Source organism: Grammomys surdaster, unplaced genomic scaffold (genome assembly GCF_004785775.1).
Source record: "Grammomys surdaster isolate TR1022 unplaced genomic scaffold, NIH_TR_1.0 277, whole genome shotgun sequence".
Lineage (NCBI taxonomy): Eukaryota > Metazoa > Chordata > Mammalia > Rodentia > Muridae > Grammomys > Grammomys surdaster.
In genome coordinates, this window is record NW_021604718.1 from 850794 (window position 1) to 869970 (window position 19177).

Sequence of the window (19177 nt, forward strand, 5' to 3'; positions counted from 1 at the left end):
TTTTCTACACCACAGAAAAATCTCCCCATAATCTTCTGGATATCAATGTGGGAAACGTTTTCTCAGGATGCACTAAAAAGAATCCCTTGTTCCTTCCTACCTGGCCAGTAGTGTGACTTCCAAGAACAAGCCCACCGCTGTCTACTCTTGGGGTTTCCTTGGTGTCTATATGCCCTACAGATCCCAGTATTTACTTTCCTACCAAAGACAGGGCAGAAATGACCTGGACTTCCTTCTCGAATACCCAAATTTACAGCTGTTTGCGGCAGACAAACTCAGAAAGTGGACTGAAGGGGCTTTTCTGGAGAACAACTTTGTATCTACTTTATTTCTTCTTTGTATCTCTGGCCTGTTAGGCCCAGGCTACACTTGGCTCTTTGGTAGGAGAAAACAATCGAGAGAGTAACTTTCTTGTTCTGCTGGTCCTGGTTCCTGACTTCTGACAGTGACCAGGCTGACGCTGAGCCAGATACAAGTCGGAAGTTCTTCCGCCCTCTCCAACTAATGTGGTGAAAACTGAACTCAGCTGGAGAATGTGGAGAGACAGGAGCACACACACACTGAAAAACAGAAACTGTCTTCTGCTCCACATATACTGTCCTACTTAGTTTAAGGCTGGCGGCATTCCCAGCCAAGCCAGGCAGATAGTGGCTTTATCTCAGTGGTTTGGAGGTAGAGGAAGGTGGATCTCGGAGTTTGAGGCCAGCCTGGTCTACTGAGTGAGTTCCAGGACAGACAGACAGACAGACAGACACACACACACACACACACACACACACACACACACACACACACCACCCAATGGCACCCTCTAGATGTTTTTTCTCTTAGGAAAGACCCACCAAGTCAAGCCTAGGCCTGACAGGCACGAGCAAACTCCAGCCAGGCACTCCATTCCCAAGCCAAGTGCCTAGCTGTAAAGTAACGCAGAGTGCCTGGATTGCTACTTTGTTTTCTTTTTTTCTTTGTTGTTTTGAACAAAGTAACCATTCTCCTTTGGAGAACTCCACAACCTAACAGCAATTCCAAAATGAAGGGAGGAGGCTGCCAGACAACAAAAATCACACTAAAAAAAGGCATGCTAAGAAATTTTTGGGACTCGAAAGATGGCTGAGTCATTATTAAGGGCACTGGCTGCTCTTGCAGAGAACCTGGGTTCAGTTCCCAGCAGCCATACGGCGGCTCAAAACCACCTGGAACTCCAGTCCTGGGGGATCCAGAACCTTCTAGCCTCCACTGGGAAACAGGACGCACTGGGTGCAGACACACGTGCAGGCAGAACACTCATGTGGAAGTTGTTTAACTTCTGGGGCTGTAGCTTAGTGGCAGCTGGCTTGCTTAACATGCTCAGTACTGGACTCAATGTTACCCTAGTAAAAAAGGCTTTCTAAGTGAAGACGGTTTAGTGAAGGATCCCGGGTGGGAGTGGGCTCCTGCTTTGGACGATGGTTTGTTTGCCCATGTGTTGACTTAGAACAGGAACTTAAATCCATCCGCAAGGTCACAGCACGCTGCCCACTCTGCCGTTTTACAGTCTTTCCCTTTCCTTGGAATGTTAAAATCATCTCTCCCTGTTTGTCCGTATCCTCTCACAAGATGACAGAGTAAAAAAGGAGCTGAAAACCACATCTATAGCAGTGTCTATAGATTCTCTTCAGCAAGCCTCTGTGGCGACAGAACTGTCCTGAACCATGACAAAGCCTCCTCCCTGACGAGCACCTCTGACTTTGTCCCTCTGGCCGAGTCCCGTGCACTTCCCTTAGCCAGTCCTTCATCGCACGCCAGTTCGTGACTCAGGACTCAACTCACAGTTCTAAGCAACTATCTGATAAGTTTCACGGTTCATTTTCTCTGGCCCTTTGGCCTTTCAACCTAAATCTTACTGTAGTCTCAGACATAAAGTGCTTTCCTGGAACTCAGTTGCTTCACTGTAAACCTAAACACAGGCAACTCCATTACAGTAAAGTTTCATGTCTGCTATGTGCTGGGGGCTAAAAACACTCAAAGTAAAACAAAGTTTAAAGGTGTCTTATCCTCGGCTCTCAAGCTATGGTGTGCATCCATAAAACAGAAAATGCATCCGTACCACACATAATCTATGTATAATCTATGCAGTGCGGGTTCTCAGTAGCACTAAACACTCTGGAGAACTAGCTAATCTATTAACTATTCGTTAAGTAACAAGCATTTTATTTACATCATTTTGGATAGAAAATTAAACATCTACCAAACACAATTTTTACTTAATGGCAAAAAGTCAGACTAGACAGCACTAAGATACAACAGTGCCTTGGGCCTACTCCGGTGTGAAGAGCTACATCCAAAGCCTCAAACACGAAGGCGGAAAGTGGGTACACTTAGCTAGACATTTCATTCTGTCAGTTTGTAACACAGGCACTCTTTATGCACACATATGCACACTCCTATGAACTCTATATACGGTGAACTGTGCGTATGGTGAGAAGGGCTAATTCTGATGGGGTACCTACTCTCCGATAGCTCTGAGATAAATTTCATAGTGGATACAGCACTATGACATCTAGCAATCTCTCGGCCCAGCAGAAGGCAGATGGGGGTGGAACTGTTAATGAACGGCAGTCACACGTCTGCCTGAGCAGGTTCTCTCCCTTACTGTTTCCAACTGCCACTGCTCAGAGATCACCAAGCAGGAAAGAACACCATTTAAAACGTGTCTGAGTGGGGGCACAGCGGAGCGTACCTGCAATCACAGCACACACTCAGACTTGGAAGACAGAGAATCAGAAGTTCAAAGTTATCCTTGGGTACATGAGTTCAAAGCCAGCCTGGACTACATTAGACCCTGCCTCAAACAAACAAACAAAGAGACAAACTCTTAAAAGGAAACATGTGACACAGTAATTTGCACATAACGAGTGCACTTGACAGACAGTTGTGTGATGGAATGAGCTCATAGGATGTGTTATGCAGGGTGGTCACCGCATTTACTACCCAAGGCACTATCCATATGGCAGGCACCAGCGTCTTCATCTCACAGAGAGTAGGGATCAAAGTACTTAACTTCCACAAGTAGAGTGACAGTGAGTGGTGACAGAAGAAGGTGACTTAATGACAGGTCAGTAAATACACCGGAGTCAGAAGAACACGGTAACTTGTAGGCTTATATTTTTCAAAACCAGAGTCTCGAAAGAAAGCAGGGCTTTCCACGTCTGTATCTGTAAGTGCTGGCCTAGCAGAGGTCTTCTCGGCTGAGATTATGATGCAGATATACTCTCAGGGGATGAGGCTCACAGTGAGGAAACAGTGACTGTCAAGCACCGTGACCAACAGCGACTCAGGGAGGAAAGGGTTTATTTCAGCTTAGAACTCTCAGGTCACACTTTAGTGCTGAGAGAAGTCAAGACAGGAACACGGAGGCAGAAACTGAAGCAGAAGGCATGAAGGAACGCTGCTTCCTGGCTCGATCCACACGGCTTGCTCGGCTTGCTTTCTTATACCATTCAAGGTGGCATCCATCACAGTTATAAGCTCCACCACCCATCATGAGGTCTTTTCTCAACTGAGGCTCCCTCCTCACAGATGACAAAATAACTAGCCAGCAAGCAGACCAAAGAGGTGGACTATGGAAGGGAAGCAAGCAAAGGATGGGACAGGGAGCTACTTACTGTATGTGACAGGCAGTATGTGCTCCCACAAAGCTGGCTAGATCTGTGTGCTTGAGGGCCATCATGGGGTGTGTGAGGCTAAGACCCAGGTACAGAATAGCTCTATGAGAGACAGGACATGTGAGGAGAGAAGGGAGTATTGTGTAATTTCAGAACACATACTAGGGGTTGGTGAGATAGCTCAGATGGTAAAGTGCTTGCCCTGTAGACATGAGGACCCAAGTTCAATCCCCAGAACCCATATAAAAATGCCAAAGATGGTGGCATCTGCTTGTAAACTCAGGGCTGGGGAGAAGCTAACAGGAGGAATCCTGGGAGTCTGTCTCAATGGCTTCCACATATGTGTACACGCACACACGCAAAAAGAATCCATACAAAACCTATGTGGGACGATAGGGAGGAGGGTCATAAACACATGAGGAAACAAACATGGGTGTGGTTTGCAATATTTATACCCAGGGGAGTTATAAGCTCCTTAAACTTCAAGAGAAAGGCAGGCTACAGTTTTCAGTACTCATGAGGCTAGGAGACATGTGTTGAAACACAGTCAAAACACTAAATGAGGAATCCATGGCTTCCAATGAGAACTCAGGGTTCCAGGCAGGAAAGAGCAGGAGTACACAAGGGACCCACCTCCACCACTTCCAAACCTACAAAGGGGACTTGCTGACCTCGGGATTATTTAGATTCGTGGCCTTGAGATTGGAGAGATGGCTCAGAGGTTAAGAGCACTGGCTGTTCTTCCAGAGGTCCTGAGTTCAATTCCCAGCAACCACCTGGTAGCTCACAACCACCTAAAATGAGACCTGGTGCCATCTTCTGGCCTGCAGGCAGAACACTGTATACATAATAAATAAACCTTAAAAAATAAATAAAGGCATGGCCTCAACCCTCTCAGTAGGTTAACCAGAGTCACTCCTAATTAATGACACACCCAGTGTAGCAAGGGCCTAAGTAAAGGTCCTCCTTCCCAGCGGGAGACTGGAAGACTCATGAACATCTGCAGCTTCTATCAGACACAGCAGCCAACTTGGATTCCAGCAGCTCTGTGACTCTAGGGAAGGGACACACCACTGTGCTTAATGAAAGAAATGGGAAACATCAGCAGGAAACCCACAGTAAAAGGGCTGTGCTCACCAGGCCTCACAGCCTTGCTTAACTATGTGGCAGCTACATCGCAACAATGTTCCTCTGAGGGCACGCCAAGAAGAACCTGGCCTGTGTGCCGACACAAACTAGACTCACTTGAAAGGAGGGAACCTCAATTGAGAAGACCCCCCCATAAGATCCAGCCGTAGGGCATCTTCTTAATTAGTGATTGATGGGGGAGAGACCCGCCCACCCTAGGTAATGCCATCCCTGGGCTGGTGGTCCTGGGTTCTATAAGAAAGCAGGCTGAGCAGGCCATGAGCAAGCAGCACCCCTCCACGGCCTCTGCATCAGCTCTGCCTCCAAGTTCCTGCCCTGATTGAGTTCCGATCCTGACTGCCTTCAGTGACGGACTATGATGTGGAATTGCAAGCCATTAAATAACCCCTTTCCTCCCCCACTTGCTTTTAGTCATGGTGTTTTGTCACAGCAATAGAAAGCCCAACTAGGAGACTGTGTCTCCAGGTGCTAACATAGGGACTGAGAATACAAGCGTGAGACACGCTGCCAATGTGAGAGCCATAAGTATACTAATCCATTCTTACCTACCTTCAAGGGGCCAGACTACTCAAGGTCCCAAGCAGGAAGTCCCCGAGTAGCACACCAACAGCAAACAAACCCTGCCTCTGGTCAGGGTGTGTTTCCCCAGAGCATTCCCAACTATATGTGATCTACTCCAAACCTTGACTTCAAAGTCAGCCTAGATGCACCTACTCCGGAGGTTCTAACTCTCCCAAAACAGTGTCTGTCCTACCAACCACTACTAGTGAGGATCACAGTTCATTTAGAGACTGATTGTCCCCTGAGGAGATGGCTCGGTCCGTGAAGTGCTTGTTCAGCAAACAGGAACCTCTGAATGTGATCTTGAACCCATGTTTAGAGGAGGAAAAAAAGAGAGAGAGAGAGAGAGAGAGAGAGAGAGAGAGAGAGAGAGAAGCCAACATGGCTGTAATGCCAGTACAGGGAAAGAAGAGGCAGGGGAATCCCTGGGACTTGCTGGCCAGCCAGTCTAGTGCAATCAGAAAGCTCCAGGTTTGGCGAGAAAGAAGACGGAGAGCAATTGAGGAAGACACCAGATGTCAACTGCTAGTCTCCATCACACATGGAGTGCCGGGGGCGCACACATGCGCGCGCACACACACAGAGCTCATTCTACAATCAGTACTGTGTGTCTATTCAACAAATCTTGAGTACCACTTAAGAGCCAGCACTGTTCAAGAAACTGGGTGCAGACAACAGAATTGGGGTTTCTTCCCCAAAGGAAGGGGGAGGATTCTTGTATAGTGCTTTTAAAAATCTTCCTGAAAAAAATGTGGGTTGAGACTCAGTTTATGAAAAAAAAACCGTGGGCTTCCTGGGTCCAAACTCTGCAAGCTCACTCCAAACTGAAGGTGCATGAGCCTACAGGGAACAGAAGCTAAGGAAGCCACTTCTAAATGAACTTCCACTTCTCAAAAACCTCAAAAGAACAAGGAAGGAAAAGAAAACAGCTACGAAAGCGCTGCTGAATCAACACATTTCACGCACTCTGACAGGGCATTCCAATCCCCCCTTGTAAGCTACAAAGAGTGACCCTCCCTGCCTCCCGAAGACTTGCAGCCCCGAGATTCAGAAGTGTCTAAAAGATCTCAGAAAGTTGAACGCAGCTCAGCTCCCTAAGCAAGCCTTGGTTTCTTTCCGATTTAAGTAAGTCCCAGGGGGAAATGAGCAGATGCCACTTGGACGAACCCAGCCAGAGTGACAACAAGGAAACGACAAATTGAGCTTCCAGGCGCAAGAGGGGCTCAAAGACTGAAACACCTCGCGCGCGATCAATGCAGAAGCAATTTTAAAAACAAAACAAAAGCCGGGTTCCGCACAGCTCAGTGGTCCCTTCTAAGTTCCTAAGAGAAGGAAAAAACGAGAATGTGCTCCAGGGGAGCCGCGAGGCTCTGCACGGCGTGGGAGTCCCTGCAGGATGCGAGAGGGATTCCGCGAATTCGGTCTGCTCTGAAGTGGCTTTTGTGAGAAGCGACAGCTGGCACCTCCTCACGGCGGGCGAGGGGTGACGCCGAGCTGTGCCATGCGGCGCGGGCTGCCACCTGGGCAACTCCCCCCATTCTCCGCAGCGGCGACGCCAGCCACGAGAGCCCGGCCTGCGCCGCGCGCGCCTGGGGAGCCGCGACCTCTCGGGGGGCTGGCCCGCGCGGTCCAGGCTGCGAGCCCCGGCGCGCGCACTCACCTCAGCAGACTGGAGAGCGGGTGGCTGGAAGAACCGAGGCCGCCGCCCCCGGAGCCGCCGCCGCTGCCGGAGCCGCCGCCGCCGCCGCCGCCGAAGCCGGAGGAGAGCCGCTTCCCGGACAGCAGCTTCTCCACGGCCGGGAGGTGCCCGGTGCGGGCCGCTTCCAGCAGCTCCTGCTCCTTCCCCATCCCCAGGACCGCCACCCCTCGGATCCCCACCCGGAGCCTCGCAGAGCCTGCTCCGGCTCCTAAACTTTCCGTCTCCGGGCAACGCACCCCTCAAACCGGCCGGGGACGCCACCCCCTCTCACCCCCCTCCCCCCGCCTCCTTAGCTTTACCCCCTCCCCGGCGGCGCGTCACTTCCGGGATCCGGCGTCACGCGTCACCGCGCCCCCGCGCCCCGCCCCCTTGCCCACCTAGTGGGCGGGGCTCGGCGCCTCCGTGCAGGTGACCCAGCCTGGCGGAGTGGCGCCCGGGCGTGCAGAACCCAGCCCGGCGCAGACGCGGTCCACGCCCGGCGAGCCCGCCCATGCGACAGGTGGGAGAGAGGGAAGGTGACACACCTGTAGGAGCTTCCCCGAAGTGCTCGCCTTCCCAAAGGTTTGGGATCTCACGGGACTGGAGACACGGTCATCCCGTCCAGGCAACGTCGAAAGAAAAGAAACGTGGTAACGCGTACCTCTGTTTGCAATTCCATTCAAGACGCGCGGATTAAATACGGGATAGGCGTGGAGGAGACCCAGAACCGGACTTGAAAAATCCCGCCCTCTGGTGCCTCCTGGAGGGAAGACGGGAGAGTTTTACAACTGCTCTCAGCCTGCCATTGTCGCACTTGCCGTTTGTCCCAGCATCCGAGAAGCAAAAGCCGCTGCATCTCTGTGAGTTTAAAGCCAGCCTGGTCTACAACGCAAGTTACGTGCTAGCCAAGGCTACATAGTGAGACCCTATCTCAAAAATAAAGTGTGTAGGCGGGGCGGACGGGATCTGGAGAGGTGGCCCAGTGGTTAAGAGCACTGACTGCTCTGTCGGAGAATCTAGGTTTTGATTACCATCACTTGTGGCGCCTCACAACAGTCTGTAACTCCAGTTCCAGCGTATGTGACACTTTTCTGGCCTCCCAGGATACCATGAACGCATGTGGAGCCCAGACTTACATGCAAAACACTCAAACACATGAAAAAAATTTTTTGTTTGTTTGTTTTTCGAGACAGGGTTTCTCTGTGTAGCCCTGGCTGTCCTGGAACTCACTCTGTAGACCAGGCTGACCTCGAACTCAGAAATCCGCCTGCTTCTGCCTCCCAAGTGCTGGGATTAAAGGCGTGAGCCACCACTGCCCGACCTTCTTTCTCTTAATTGTCGTGAGAAGCACATTTTTTTTAAAGTCAGAGTTGGAGAAACAGTTCCAATTTTTAATATTGGTGGACTGAGCGGGGGAAGTGTAATTGGGAAAGGACGATGGGTACTATCCCGATCTGACGCGAGGCAGGTGGCCAATAGTTGAAGCGTTGAATGAAACCCTTGAATACATTGTTGGCTTTAGAGATGCGTGCGAAACAAAAGGGAAGCCCAAGCAGTTGGCTGGTGGACACAAGCCGGTGGTCTCGGTTCTTTGGAAAATACCAAGTTGGGTCGCTGCCGGAAGTCACTCAGTCCAAGGCGGCCACAAGCAGCGGGACGGAGTTTTCTCCCTGTCCCCCGACTTTCCGCCGAAGGAGTCAAGTTAAAGAAGGATTCATTGGCATTACATTCCCACGAAGGAGAAAAAAAAAAGTATACTATCTCGGTAAACGAATGTACGCTCTTTCAAAAAACGCGTCTTCCCCAAAGCGGAGTGTCTTATACTTCTACATTTGTTTCTCGTTAAAACAAATTCGGTTTACATGAATCCCCCCGAACGATCAACGCGCTTCTGGAAATGACCCCTCCCAGGAGCCGTGGGCGTGACGTCATCGCGGCGCGACGACAAACCGTAAGCACAAGCTCCGCGGCTCAGCTCGCCGACACCAGCTCCTTCTCCCGGCGGGGCTGCTATCGCCTCTGATCCTCTTCTATCGCGATGGACAACCTTGGGGAGTCGCCCACGGACAAAGGCGGGGATCCAGGGGAGTCGGAGGAGACGAGGGCTACGCCTGGGGCCCCAGTGGCTGCCGACACGGAGAGAATCCCGGAGGAAACCGACAGGGATGGAGATGCGGGCTTGAAAGAAGCCGCGGCAGAGGAAGGCGAGGTAGGTAGAAGTTTGTGGATAGGGCTACGCTTCTGACTGCTTGCTGTCTTCCAAAGCCTGGAGAACTAGAATTCACCAGGACTCTTTGTAAAAGGGAGAAAAAAAGTTAAGGACGAATAAATTTGAAAATCTGAAGCACGAAGGTCAGAGAAACATGTATAGATCAGAAGCAGAAAATAAGTTGAAAGGGTTGTCAGATATATAATGTCTTCTCTCTTCCTCTCCAAATTTCTGTATGAGTTTAAATATGAATTTCTTTTTTCTTTTTTGTTTTTCAAGACAGGGTAGCCCTGGCTGTCCTGGAATTCACTGTGTAGACTAGACTGGCCTGGAAATCAGAGATCACCTTGCCTCTGACTTCCAAGTGTTAGTATCAAAGCCATGTCCCACAACTGCCCGACATAAGTTTCATTTTAGAGGAACCATTAAATCTCATGAATGAGTCTTGATGTATTAAGATTTTGTCGTAAGTTAGTCAGGACAAAGTTTGGATTACATGTGAGTAAAACTGTTAAGTTCTTACATGAAGACAAATAATCAACAACTCCAAGAAGTTTTTAGCCTAGGGCAGGCAAAATGGCTCAGCAGGTAAAGGGACTTGCCATGAAAGCCTGGGAACAGGCGTTTGATCCCCACACTCCACGTTAAGGTGGAAGAGAACCATCTCCACAAAGTTGTCCACTTGCAAACCCACACACAGTATGCATGAATGTGTATAATAATTGAGATTTTGTGGGTTTTTAAAAGTATATTTTTATTATATGAATGTTTAGCCTGTGTATATTTGTTTGCCATGTATGTGCCTGGCACGTTTCCTGTGGAAATCAGAAGAGGGCATTAGATCTTCTGAAACTAGAGTTGCTGACATATGGGTGTTGGTAATCGAACCTAGATACTCTGTAAGAACAGCCAATGCTCTTAACGTCTGAGCTATCTGCAGTTTTTAGTTTAAACTCAACATAGTGATACAAGTCTAATCCCAGCAAGGAGGCTTGAAGCAAGACAATTTCCACAAGCTGGAGATCAGGGAGTGTTGGGTCACCAGCGCAGGCTACAAAATGAAACTTTGTCTTATGTTACAAAAGAAAAAAGCCAGGCAGTGGTGGCACACACCCGCACTCAGGAGGCAGAGGCAGGTGGGTTTCTGAGTTTGAGGCTATCCTGGTCTACACAGAGTGAGTTCCAGGACAGCCAGGACTATACAGAAAGACCCTCTCTCGAAAAACAAAAAGAAAAAAAAGTTTCCAAACTGGGCATGGTGGCACACGGCTTTAATCCAAGCAATCTGGAGGCAGAGGTAGATGGATCTCTGAGTGCAAGGCAGCCTGCTCTACAGAGAGAGTTCCAGGACACCCAGGGCTCTATGGAGAGACTGTCTCAAATAAAAAAAAAAAAAAAAAGTTTCTAGTCTAGTAACGGGAAGGATCTTATGACCCAGTAGAGAAAGGGTCAGAAGAACACTGTACAGGGTGTTGCTCCGAAGACACACACGGAGGAGACCATACTGACATCTATGGAGTGAGGCCGGAAGGGTGGGACCGAGGGAGAGTGGCTGTTTGGATCCTTGGCATTTTCCCCGTAATGTGATGGACAGATACAGATCTGTGTGATCTGTGTGATCGTGGCTAAGCTGGGAGACTGGATTATTCATTTTCTTTCCCAGCTGGACTATAATCTTCCTTTGGGAGTTAGCCTGCCTCTTATGCAGATGGTATAGGCAGTGTCTAGAACCAGACAGCTACTGCATAGACGGAGTTGCTAGATGGAAAGATTAGAGGATTTGCTGACCTTGCCCAAGCCTGAGAAGTATACTGAGTACATAATGAGAGTTTCTGTCCATCTTTCCAGCTCAAGAGTCAGGAAGTCTCAGATTTAACAGCAGTCGAGCGGGAAGACTCATCATTACTTACTCCTGCAGCCAAAAAGCTGAAACTAGATACCAAGGACAAGAAGGAGAAGAAGCAGAAGGTGGACGAAGATGAGATTCAGAAGATGCAGTGAGTCATAACCGTCCCGTTCAGACCCTAACTCCACTCTGTATATTCACTGTTACTCGGTTTTTTGTTTGCTTTTGAGGTAAGGGCTCATGAGGCTTAAGCTAGTCTCGAACTCCTGATCCTCCTGCCTCAGCCTGCTTGGTGCTGAGATTATAGGCATGATCCACTATGCCTGGGTATAATTTCAGGCCAGCAAGATGCCAGGTAAAGCTGCTTGCCACCAAACCTAATGACCCGAGTTTGATCCTGGGAAACCATGTGTAGGAAGATGAGTTCTAGAAACTGTCCTCTGACCTCCAAACAGGCAGGCTCCTGATAAACACAAAATGCATACATACATACACGTAAGGACATACAAAATGCATACATACATACATACATACGCATAAGGACATACAAAGTGCACACACACATACATACACGTAAGGACATTAAATAGTTGGTTTTTCAAAATGTTTTTATACAACATTTGGTCAGTGTTTTTCCTTTTCAGTAAATACAAGCTTATTGAAAATAACTCAGAATACAAGAAAAGAAGAAAAAGGTCCAAATCCAGCTTTAGAGCTTGTCCCAAGAATGTATACCTGGGACTGTTTGTGCAAACAGGGTCCTCATGAATAGCAGTGTAGTGTCTCCGGGCTGCACTGCATCTCACCTGTATGTGATGCCTGCACTTATCCTGGCTAGGATTTTCGTTGTTGTTGTTTGTTTGTTTAAGTTTCTCCAGACATGGTTTCTCTGTATAGTCCTGGCTGTCCTGGAACTCACTCTGTAGACCAGGCTGGCCTGGAACTCAGAAATCCGCCTGCCTCTGCCTCCCAAGTACTGGGGTTAAAGGTGTGCGCCACCACTGCCTGGCCTGGCTAGGAGTTTTTAAATTTTGTTTCTTCTAATAACATCGTGTTCCCCCTTTGGGAACATCTCTACGTCGTATCTGTTTCTTTCTATGATAAACTACCTGTATAAACACTGCTATACATGTTTTTAACGGCTTCTCAACATATTTCTAGATTTATGAAAACTGTAATCTTGTTTTAATTAATTGATCATTTCAAGTTCCTGGGTAATACTTATGGTTTTGGATTGTTTTTTTTTTTCTCCATCTTGATTAGACATTGATATTTTAGTGAATTTCCTATTAAGTGATGGTACATCTTCTAAAACTGGCTCAGCCATCTTTTTATTTATTTAAAAGAATTAACTAAAAAAATTAAAGGGTACTAGAGAGACTGCTCAGAGACTAAGAGCTATCTGCGCTAACAGAGGACCAGTAAGACCCAGGACTAATATCAAGCTGCTTACAAATGCCTATGTATCTGACACTCCCTCTGGTTTCCATGAACACCTACACAAATGTACAGACAAAACCAAACAGACTGACATAGATATGTTTTATTTATTTATATATTAAAGAAACACAGAGCTAGCATGTGGCCCAGCAATAAGAGCACTTGCTCAAGCTTGACAACCTGAGTTCAGTCCCCAGGACCCACGTGATGGAAGGAGAGAGCTGACTTCTTCAAGTTGTCTTTCCTCATGGGTGGCCCCTCTACATGAACACCCACCACACAGGCATAGTAAATAGACTCAATAATTCAAAGTAAAAGTATCATGGCTGAGGCTAGAGCTCAGTTTGTAGACTGCCTGCAAAGCATTCAGGAACCAGATGTGCTGGCACATCTGGGGTTGCGCTCTCTGGAAGGTAGAGCCAGGAGGATCAGAAGTATAAGGTTATCCTTGATTTCTCTCTGAACTTAATACTGAAGAACCCTGATGTGAACGTACATTTCTGTAATAGATGTTTACTGTCTGTGTGATTCTGTAATAGGTGTTTACTGTCCGTGTGAAATGCAGTCAGCATAGGATAGTGTGTTTTCTCCTCACAAGGAGGACCCCACCTCCTGAGCAGGCGTGCACCACCATACCCAGCTGCTTTTGTGTTTAATGAAAGGAAATTGTGTTTCTTTTTTCTTTGCATAGTTCCTTAGGAGTGGAAATGTTGCCATTCCTCAAGAGCACCAAATCCAAAGCCAGGGACCCCTTGAAACAGTGTTTGTCTGTGGCTTGTGTTTATTGACTTAGGACTTCATTCATTCTCATTAACAATCTTAATTACTCATGTTTTTGTCTAGAATCTTGGTCTCTTCTTTTTCTGAGGAGCAGCTGAACCGTTATGAAATGTATCGCAGATCGGCTTTCCCTAAGGCAGCCATTAAGAGGGTAAGGATGTGCTTGTCTTCCTGTTGAGTTAGGAAGAAGCTAGGCTCCACAGCTGTCAGCATTCGCAAGTGAGGTGAGCATGAGATTGTTTAGGAGGGAGAAAGAATCACCTCTCATCGTCTGGCCAACTCTAGCAAGTCAGCACTGTTAGCTTTTCGCAGGTTTGGGATTGTTTTGCTCTGTTTTATTGCTGTGTCTGTGAGTAAATACCATGTGAAAGCCAAAGAGGCCATCAGATCCCCTGGACTAGTTAGAGGTGTTGTGAGCCACCCAATATGGGTGGCTGGGGACTGAACTCTGGTCCTCTCGAAGGGCCCTCTTAGCCCTGAGCCATCACTGTGGCCCCAGGTGATCTGGCTATCGGCCGTCACTTACTGGCACTACATCTCCAGCCGCTGTTGATCACACTAACAGCAGCTTTCTTTATCCCCAGCTGATCCAGTCCATCACTGGCACCTCTGTGTCTCAGAACGTTGTCATTGCCATGTCTGGCATTTCTAAAGTTTTTGTCGGGGAGGTGGTAGAAGAAGGTGAGTAGCTGGTCACAGCCTGTCCTGCTCTCATGGGGATCTGATTTCCAAAGCCTCCACTGAGGCATGTAAGGGTCTGTGGGAGTTTCCAGCTGCTCTACAGGTTGGCCCTATAGGGAGCCTCGTCGTGAGGAGAGCGTGGGAGGGAGGGATGAGACCATCTAGGAAATCCCTCTCCTTAGCCCAGGGTGACGAAGACAGTTGTGTAGTTTCCATCAGCAGACCTTCCTTCACAAGCAGTGCCTTGATAGCAGTGCCCTGAGAGCTTCCCCTTGTTAGGGAGAAAGCTTGCTGCAGCTCTTTGCTAATATCTAGCTTGTGGCATAGTTAGTCCCTGTGGGACACAGCAAAAGCCAGTGAGAGATACTTCATAAGGTGCTTTTTTTCTTTTTGGGGAGGTAGGTGGGGGGAGGGCTGGTGCTTTTTGAGTCAGGATTTCTCTGTGTAGACCAGGCTGGCCTCAAACTCAAAAGAGATCCACCTCTCTCTGCCTTGCAAGCACTAAGATTAAAGGCATCAACACCACAGTGCCCAGCTTATAGCCTTCTCTTAAGGAAAAACACTTGGGCTTGTTTTAGCAAATTTCACAAAAGACAGAATTAAAACTTGAGTCGTGATTAGTAAATCTTGTGATGATACTGTTCCTTTCCCCACACCAGCCCTGGACGTGTGTGAGAAATGGGGAGAAATGCCACCCCTGCAGCCCAAGCACATGAGGGAGGCCGTCCGGAGGTTGAAGTCCAAGGGGCAAATCCCCAACTCAAAGCACAAGAAAATCACCTTCTTCTAAATCTAACGGAGACTGTTCAGACTTTTCATAGTTGGCTTCTGTACTGCGGCTTTGTTGGTGGTACTCCCAGGACACATGATGCTGATTTTAATGTTTCTGTCACACCTACAAGGCATGCAGTGTGACTCAGACTTGCCTTCAACTCAGTCCTGGACTGTCCTCGGACATGTTGAAGAATTTCACTGAGTCTTGGCTAGTTTGAAGATAAATCTACAGGGGCCTTTAGTATCTTCTGGAGAGGGAGATGGTTTCAGAGAAAAACAAGACGACTCTCGTGGCTTCACACTGAAGCCCAAGTTGCTAAGATTCAGGTTTCTTGCTCTGGTTTTCAAAACGTAAACCTGCAATCATCTGCCGTGAAGACAGCTACACCGTGACATGCTTCTCACCATTAACATTTCAGGTTCTCCTGTGTATTTTGTGAGAGATCATTAGACTTTTCCAGCCTGTATGGGAAAGTTTATTTTATTTTGTTGCAGACAAAACTCATTGTTCTTCCTATGCTGAAATAAAACTTGGCTTTTTTTTCTTGTTTTTCAAGACGGAGTTTCTCTGTGTAGCCTTGGCTGGCCTCGAACTCAGAGATCTGCCTGCCTCTGCCTCCCCAAGTGCTGGGATGAAAGGTGAGCGCCACCACCACCCAGCTTGGTTTTGCTTTTTGGTTTGTTTGTTTGTTTTGTTTGTTTGTTTTCACCTTCCTTTTTTCCTTTCTTGACTCAGGGTCTCACTATGTAGCCCTGGCTGTCCTAGAACTCATTATGTAGACCAGGCTGGCCTCAACCTCAGAGTACCACTATGCCTGGTCTACTTTACATGTAGAAAACAAAAATCTGCTTTTGAGACACGGTCTCATTATATAGCCTTGGCTGGTCTAGAACTCACTATGTTAACCAGGCTGGCCTTGAACTCAAGAGCCTGCCTGGGGCTCTTGAGTTACTCGGTGGCCATCACACCTGCCCTCTTTTCCCATAGCCACAAGAACCTTAAACTTGGACCTGGAGAGAATGCTCAGCAGTCAACAGTAGAGGACCAAAGTTCAATTCACAGCACCTGCATCAGGCCACTGTCAACTTCCTGTAACTCCAGCTTTAGAGATGCAATACCTTTTTTTCTGGCCTTCACAACAGGTATAGACACACACAACATATATTTACACACATAGACAAAAATAAGAAACTAAAAGTGTATTTATGTAACCAAGAAGACAACTTGAACTTGAGATCTTCTTGCCTTTACCTCCCCGGTGCTAGGATTATGGCTGCGTGCCACCATGTTGGATTGGTTTATACAGGGCTAAGGATCAATCGCTCCGAGGGTTTCCATGCATACTGGGCAAGCACTGTTGGAGCCATGGAAATCCGATATCTGACCAGAAGAATCATGAGTTCGAGGTCAGCTTAGTACACAGCAAAAGGAACCTATCCTAAAAACATGTACAAGCTCATCTGCTTCAGCTTGTATAAACAGACACGAGGACCAATACTGTTTAACAGTATCATTTAATTTGCTTTTCAGGTGGTTCACAGAACCAGTACACTCGAGTTTGATTAGCTATTGCAACAGTAAACGTTCCCAATCCTGACGGAGGTTCGGTTCACCGCATCAGTTCTCATTGCTCTCCTCAGAGAATGAAAGGACGTTACTGACAGTGATTAGCAGTAGTAAGGCTACCCGATGGAGTTGGCAATCCACTGGCCCGCTTCCCGTGTGCTGCTGAGTGTCACAGGAAGCAGGGTTGGAAGCTGTTCTCTTCTGAAGCTTTCCTGAGCAAGTCTTTTGTTTTTAGCACCCTGAGTTAGGGAAACAGCTCAGACTCACGTAATTGGACTGATCTAACTTAAGAGCTTACACTGGAACTCACTGGCTCAGCCAGTGCAGAGGACACGTCAGTGGGGCACTCCATACAAAGCGTGTAAGACTCAGGTTAACTCTTCACCAGAAAGTAGTAAACTGACAGAAAAAATTTCCTCACAACTGCAATAGGAAATTCTTAACACAGGAGCTATGTCTACGTTGATAAAGGATACAAGGTAAGAACACAACAGCAGAACGGGAAGCCTAGCCCTCAAGCCTGGCCACTTAGCAAAGCCTCACTATTAAAAGTTACCAAGTATTTCCCTGTGCCATGGGGGCAAAATGCTTCTTCGTCAACAGCCACTCTCCATAGCTACCCTGGAGAAGCGGACTGGAGGATGTGGTGGCACCTGCGGGGCCCTGGTCACCCAGACAACTGTGCAGTGCCCATCTCTGAGAGTTCATAACTACATCTAGTCCTGGCTGTTGGAACCAGATGCTGCTCTGCTAGCTTGGGTGGTAATTTAGGCATCAAGAGGAAAGAAGGGAGCCTGGAATGGAGTCCCCACCCAGGAGACCTCGCACCTCCTTAGCAATGCGGAATCTGGAGCCCCTAAGGAAAAGCATGAAGACACCTCACATATTTGGTTCCAGGGTCTGTGAGATGTGGTATCGACCCTCTCACAGACCCCATTCTCTCAGCACAGAGCGCATAAAGAGTACAGTCCCCGGCACAGTGAGGGCAGGAAACAAAACTGAAAACAGCTCTCGGGGAGAGAGAAGCCATGTTGGCTCCATCAGACTCAGTTAAATCATTCCAGTAAACTGAAAAGGAGTTAGACAGAGATCAACAGCCATCTCTGCAGCCCAGTTAGCAGACTCAACTCTGTCTACACACACCAATGCATATTCCCAGCACATGCATGTAAACAGGAGATTTAGACAATCACAGATGCCGCAGCTATGGTTTTACAGCTGAGGGCTATGTGCAGTGGACGCTCTGAGGGATAGTGTTGCGGGCCCTCCTGAAGTCTTCTTGAGGTATTATTTCGTATTGCACACCGCAACTTCACAGCTAAACGCCTAATACGCTGTCCTGCTCCGTGTTTTCTGCTCCCCTTACCCTGGAGATCCACACAGCCAGTCTTCATTATGACCAAGCTTCTCCTGTGCATCCCCCGTGACTAAAGGAATGGACTCACAAGACATCGGAATGCCATGGAAGAATCATCTTACCATGTTTCCTGAGGGATGGTTTCAAGACACAAAAGGCCAAAGCATAAAGGAAGCCAAAACTCTACATCTCTCTTTGCATATGGACAAGAACCCCAGACTCCCTCAGCTCAAAAACCTGACTATCTGGTCATTAAGGCATTAATTATCCTGCAAGCTCAAGGGTAAGGGTGAAGTACACCAAGTATTTGTCAGAAATCTTTTCCTGGGGGTGGGGGATGCAGTGAGCAGCAGAGGAAGGGATGTGATTTTAAAGCAATTCAAGTGCTCTTGAGGCTGCAAACTTGTTTTCTAGTTACTGCCTCTCCCTTCTCTTCCAAAAATGTCAGAAACACAAGCACCACTTCTCCCACAAGCCCTTCAAGTTTCTGACTTGGCTAAAAGTGCTTTCTTTTTTCCTGAGGCAGTGACAGGGCCCCAGAACTAGTGTCTCAAGATTGAGTCCCCACTTTTGACTGTGTGGTCCCCTGCTCCCCTCGGCACTCATCTCTGCAGGACAATGGCTTCATCTCGATCACTCTCTGTTCTCTGAACCACCCTTCTCTTCTCCATCTCCTAGATCAATAAATGCAACAGAAGTGCCCAGTGGCTGGATGAAGTTACCTGTGGTGCTAGGCCACAGCGTCACACTGCTCCCTACTCCCTCAGCAAGGGTCTGGATTCTTTCCTGAGTGTGACAGTACTCAGTAGTAGCAGTAGTTCTTGTTTGGATACACACAATCTTTATTTTTCTGCTAGTGTTTGTGATCGTGGGGTGAGCACAGGCTCTCACACGAGCCGCTCAAATACTCTCCTGAGCTACAGCCCAGCCCTCCACTGTGCGGGACCTCTCCTGTCATGCTGTCTGTTCACAGCCTCGCTCACCTCCCTGTGGCTTTATGGTTTTTCTCTCCTCTCGTCTGCTTTTCATTGTCTTGTCTACAAGTTGTATGACATCTGATGTAAATGACTTCATTTAAAGTTCTGGGTTATTTATGAAAATCTGAAGTGACAGAACGTCACCTATGAACACTGTCTCCAGGAGATGTTATTCCCAAATCTGTAATGTGTCTCCTCAGTGTAAGAAACCACAGTCCTGTAAGACATGGTGTTCTCAAGTTTGCCTTAGTGAAGAACATGACTGGCTCCTGCAAGTCTGAACAAACACGACCTCATTCCTCCTTAAATGTGTTCCTTTTTACATGGGATGGTGCTTTTCCTTTCATCCCCTCAGCCACAACTGGGACTCCAGTGACATCACCAGCTCACAACACACAGACCATCTGCTAAGTCCAGCGAGAGAGGGATGCTGTGCTTCTAGCCAGACAGCACGAGAGCACACCAGAGCCACTCTAGCCAGACAGCACGAGAGCACACCAGAGCCACTCTAGCC

At 48.0% G+C, this 19177-nt stretch overlaps 2 protein-coding genes across 2 annotated transcripts in view; one reads left to right on the forward strand and one right to left on the reverse strand.

The window, feature by feature from the left end:
• Nucleotides 1-7202, reverse strand: part of Anks1a (ankyrin repeat and sterile alpha motif domain containing 1A) — a 151625-nt gene extending 144423 nt beyond the window's left edge. Inside the window, 1 exon segment of the mRNA XM_028777014.1 lies at nucleotides 7015-7202. Coding sequence (XP_028632847.1) covers nucleotides 7015-7202 — 188 coding nt within the window.
• Nucleotides 7203-8996: 1794 nt separating this feature from the next.
• Nucleotides 8997-15318, forward strand: Taf11 (TATA-box binding protein associated factor 11). Its single transcript, XM_028777063.1, has 5 exons — nucleotides 8997-9241; nucleotides 11090-11238; nucleotides 13371-13458; nucleotides 13892-13988; nucleotides 14648-15318. The coding sequence occupies exons 1-5, from the start codon at nucleotides 9071-9073 to the stop codon at nucleotides 14776-14778; spliced, it is 636 nt and encodes a 211-aa protein (XP_028632896.1). The 5' UTR covers nucleotides 8997-9070; the 3' UTR covers nucleotides 14779-15318.
• Nucleotides 15319-19177: the final 3859 nt, after the last annotated feature.

Coding starts and splice junctions, on each gene's coding strand:
- Taf11 (XM_028777063.1), top strand. CDS start 9,071: ATGGACAACCTTGGGGAGTCGCCCACGGACAAAGGCGGGGATCCAGGG. Junction 9,242..11,089: donor CCGCGGCAGAGGAAGGCGAG/GTAGGTAGAAGT, acceptor CCATCTTTCCAG/CTCAAGAGTCAGGAAGTCTC. Junction 11,239..13,370: donor GATGAGATTCAGAAGATGCA/GTGAGTCATAAC, acceptor GTTTTTGTCTAG/AATCTTGGTCTCTTCTTTTT.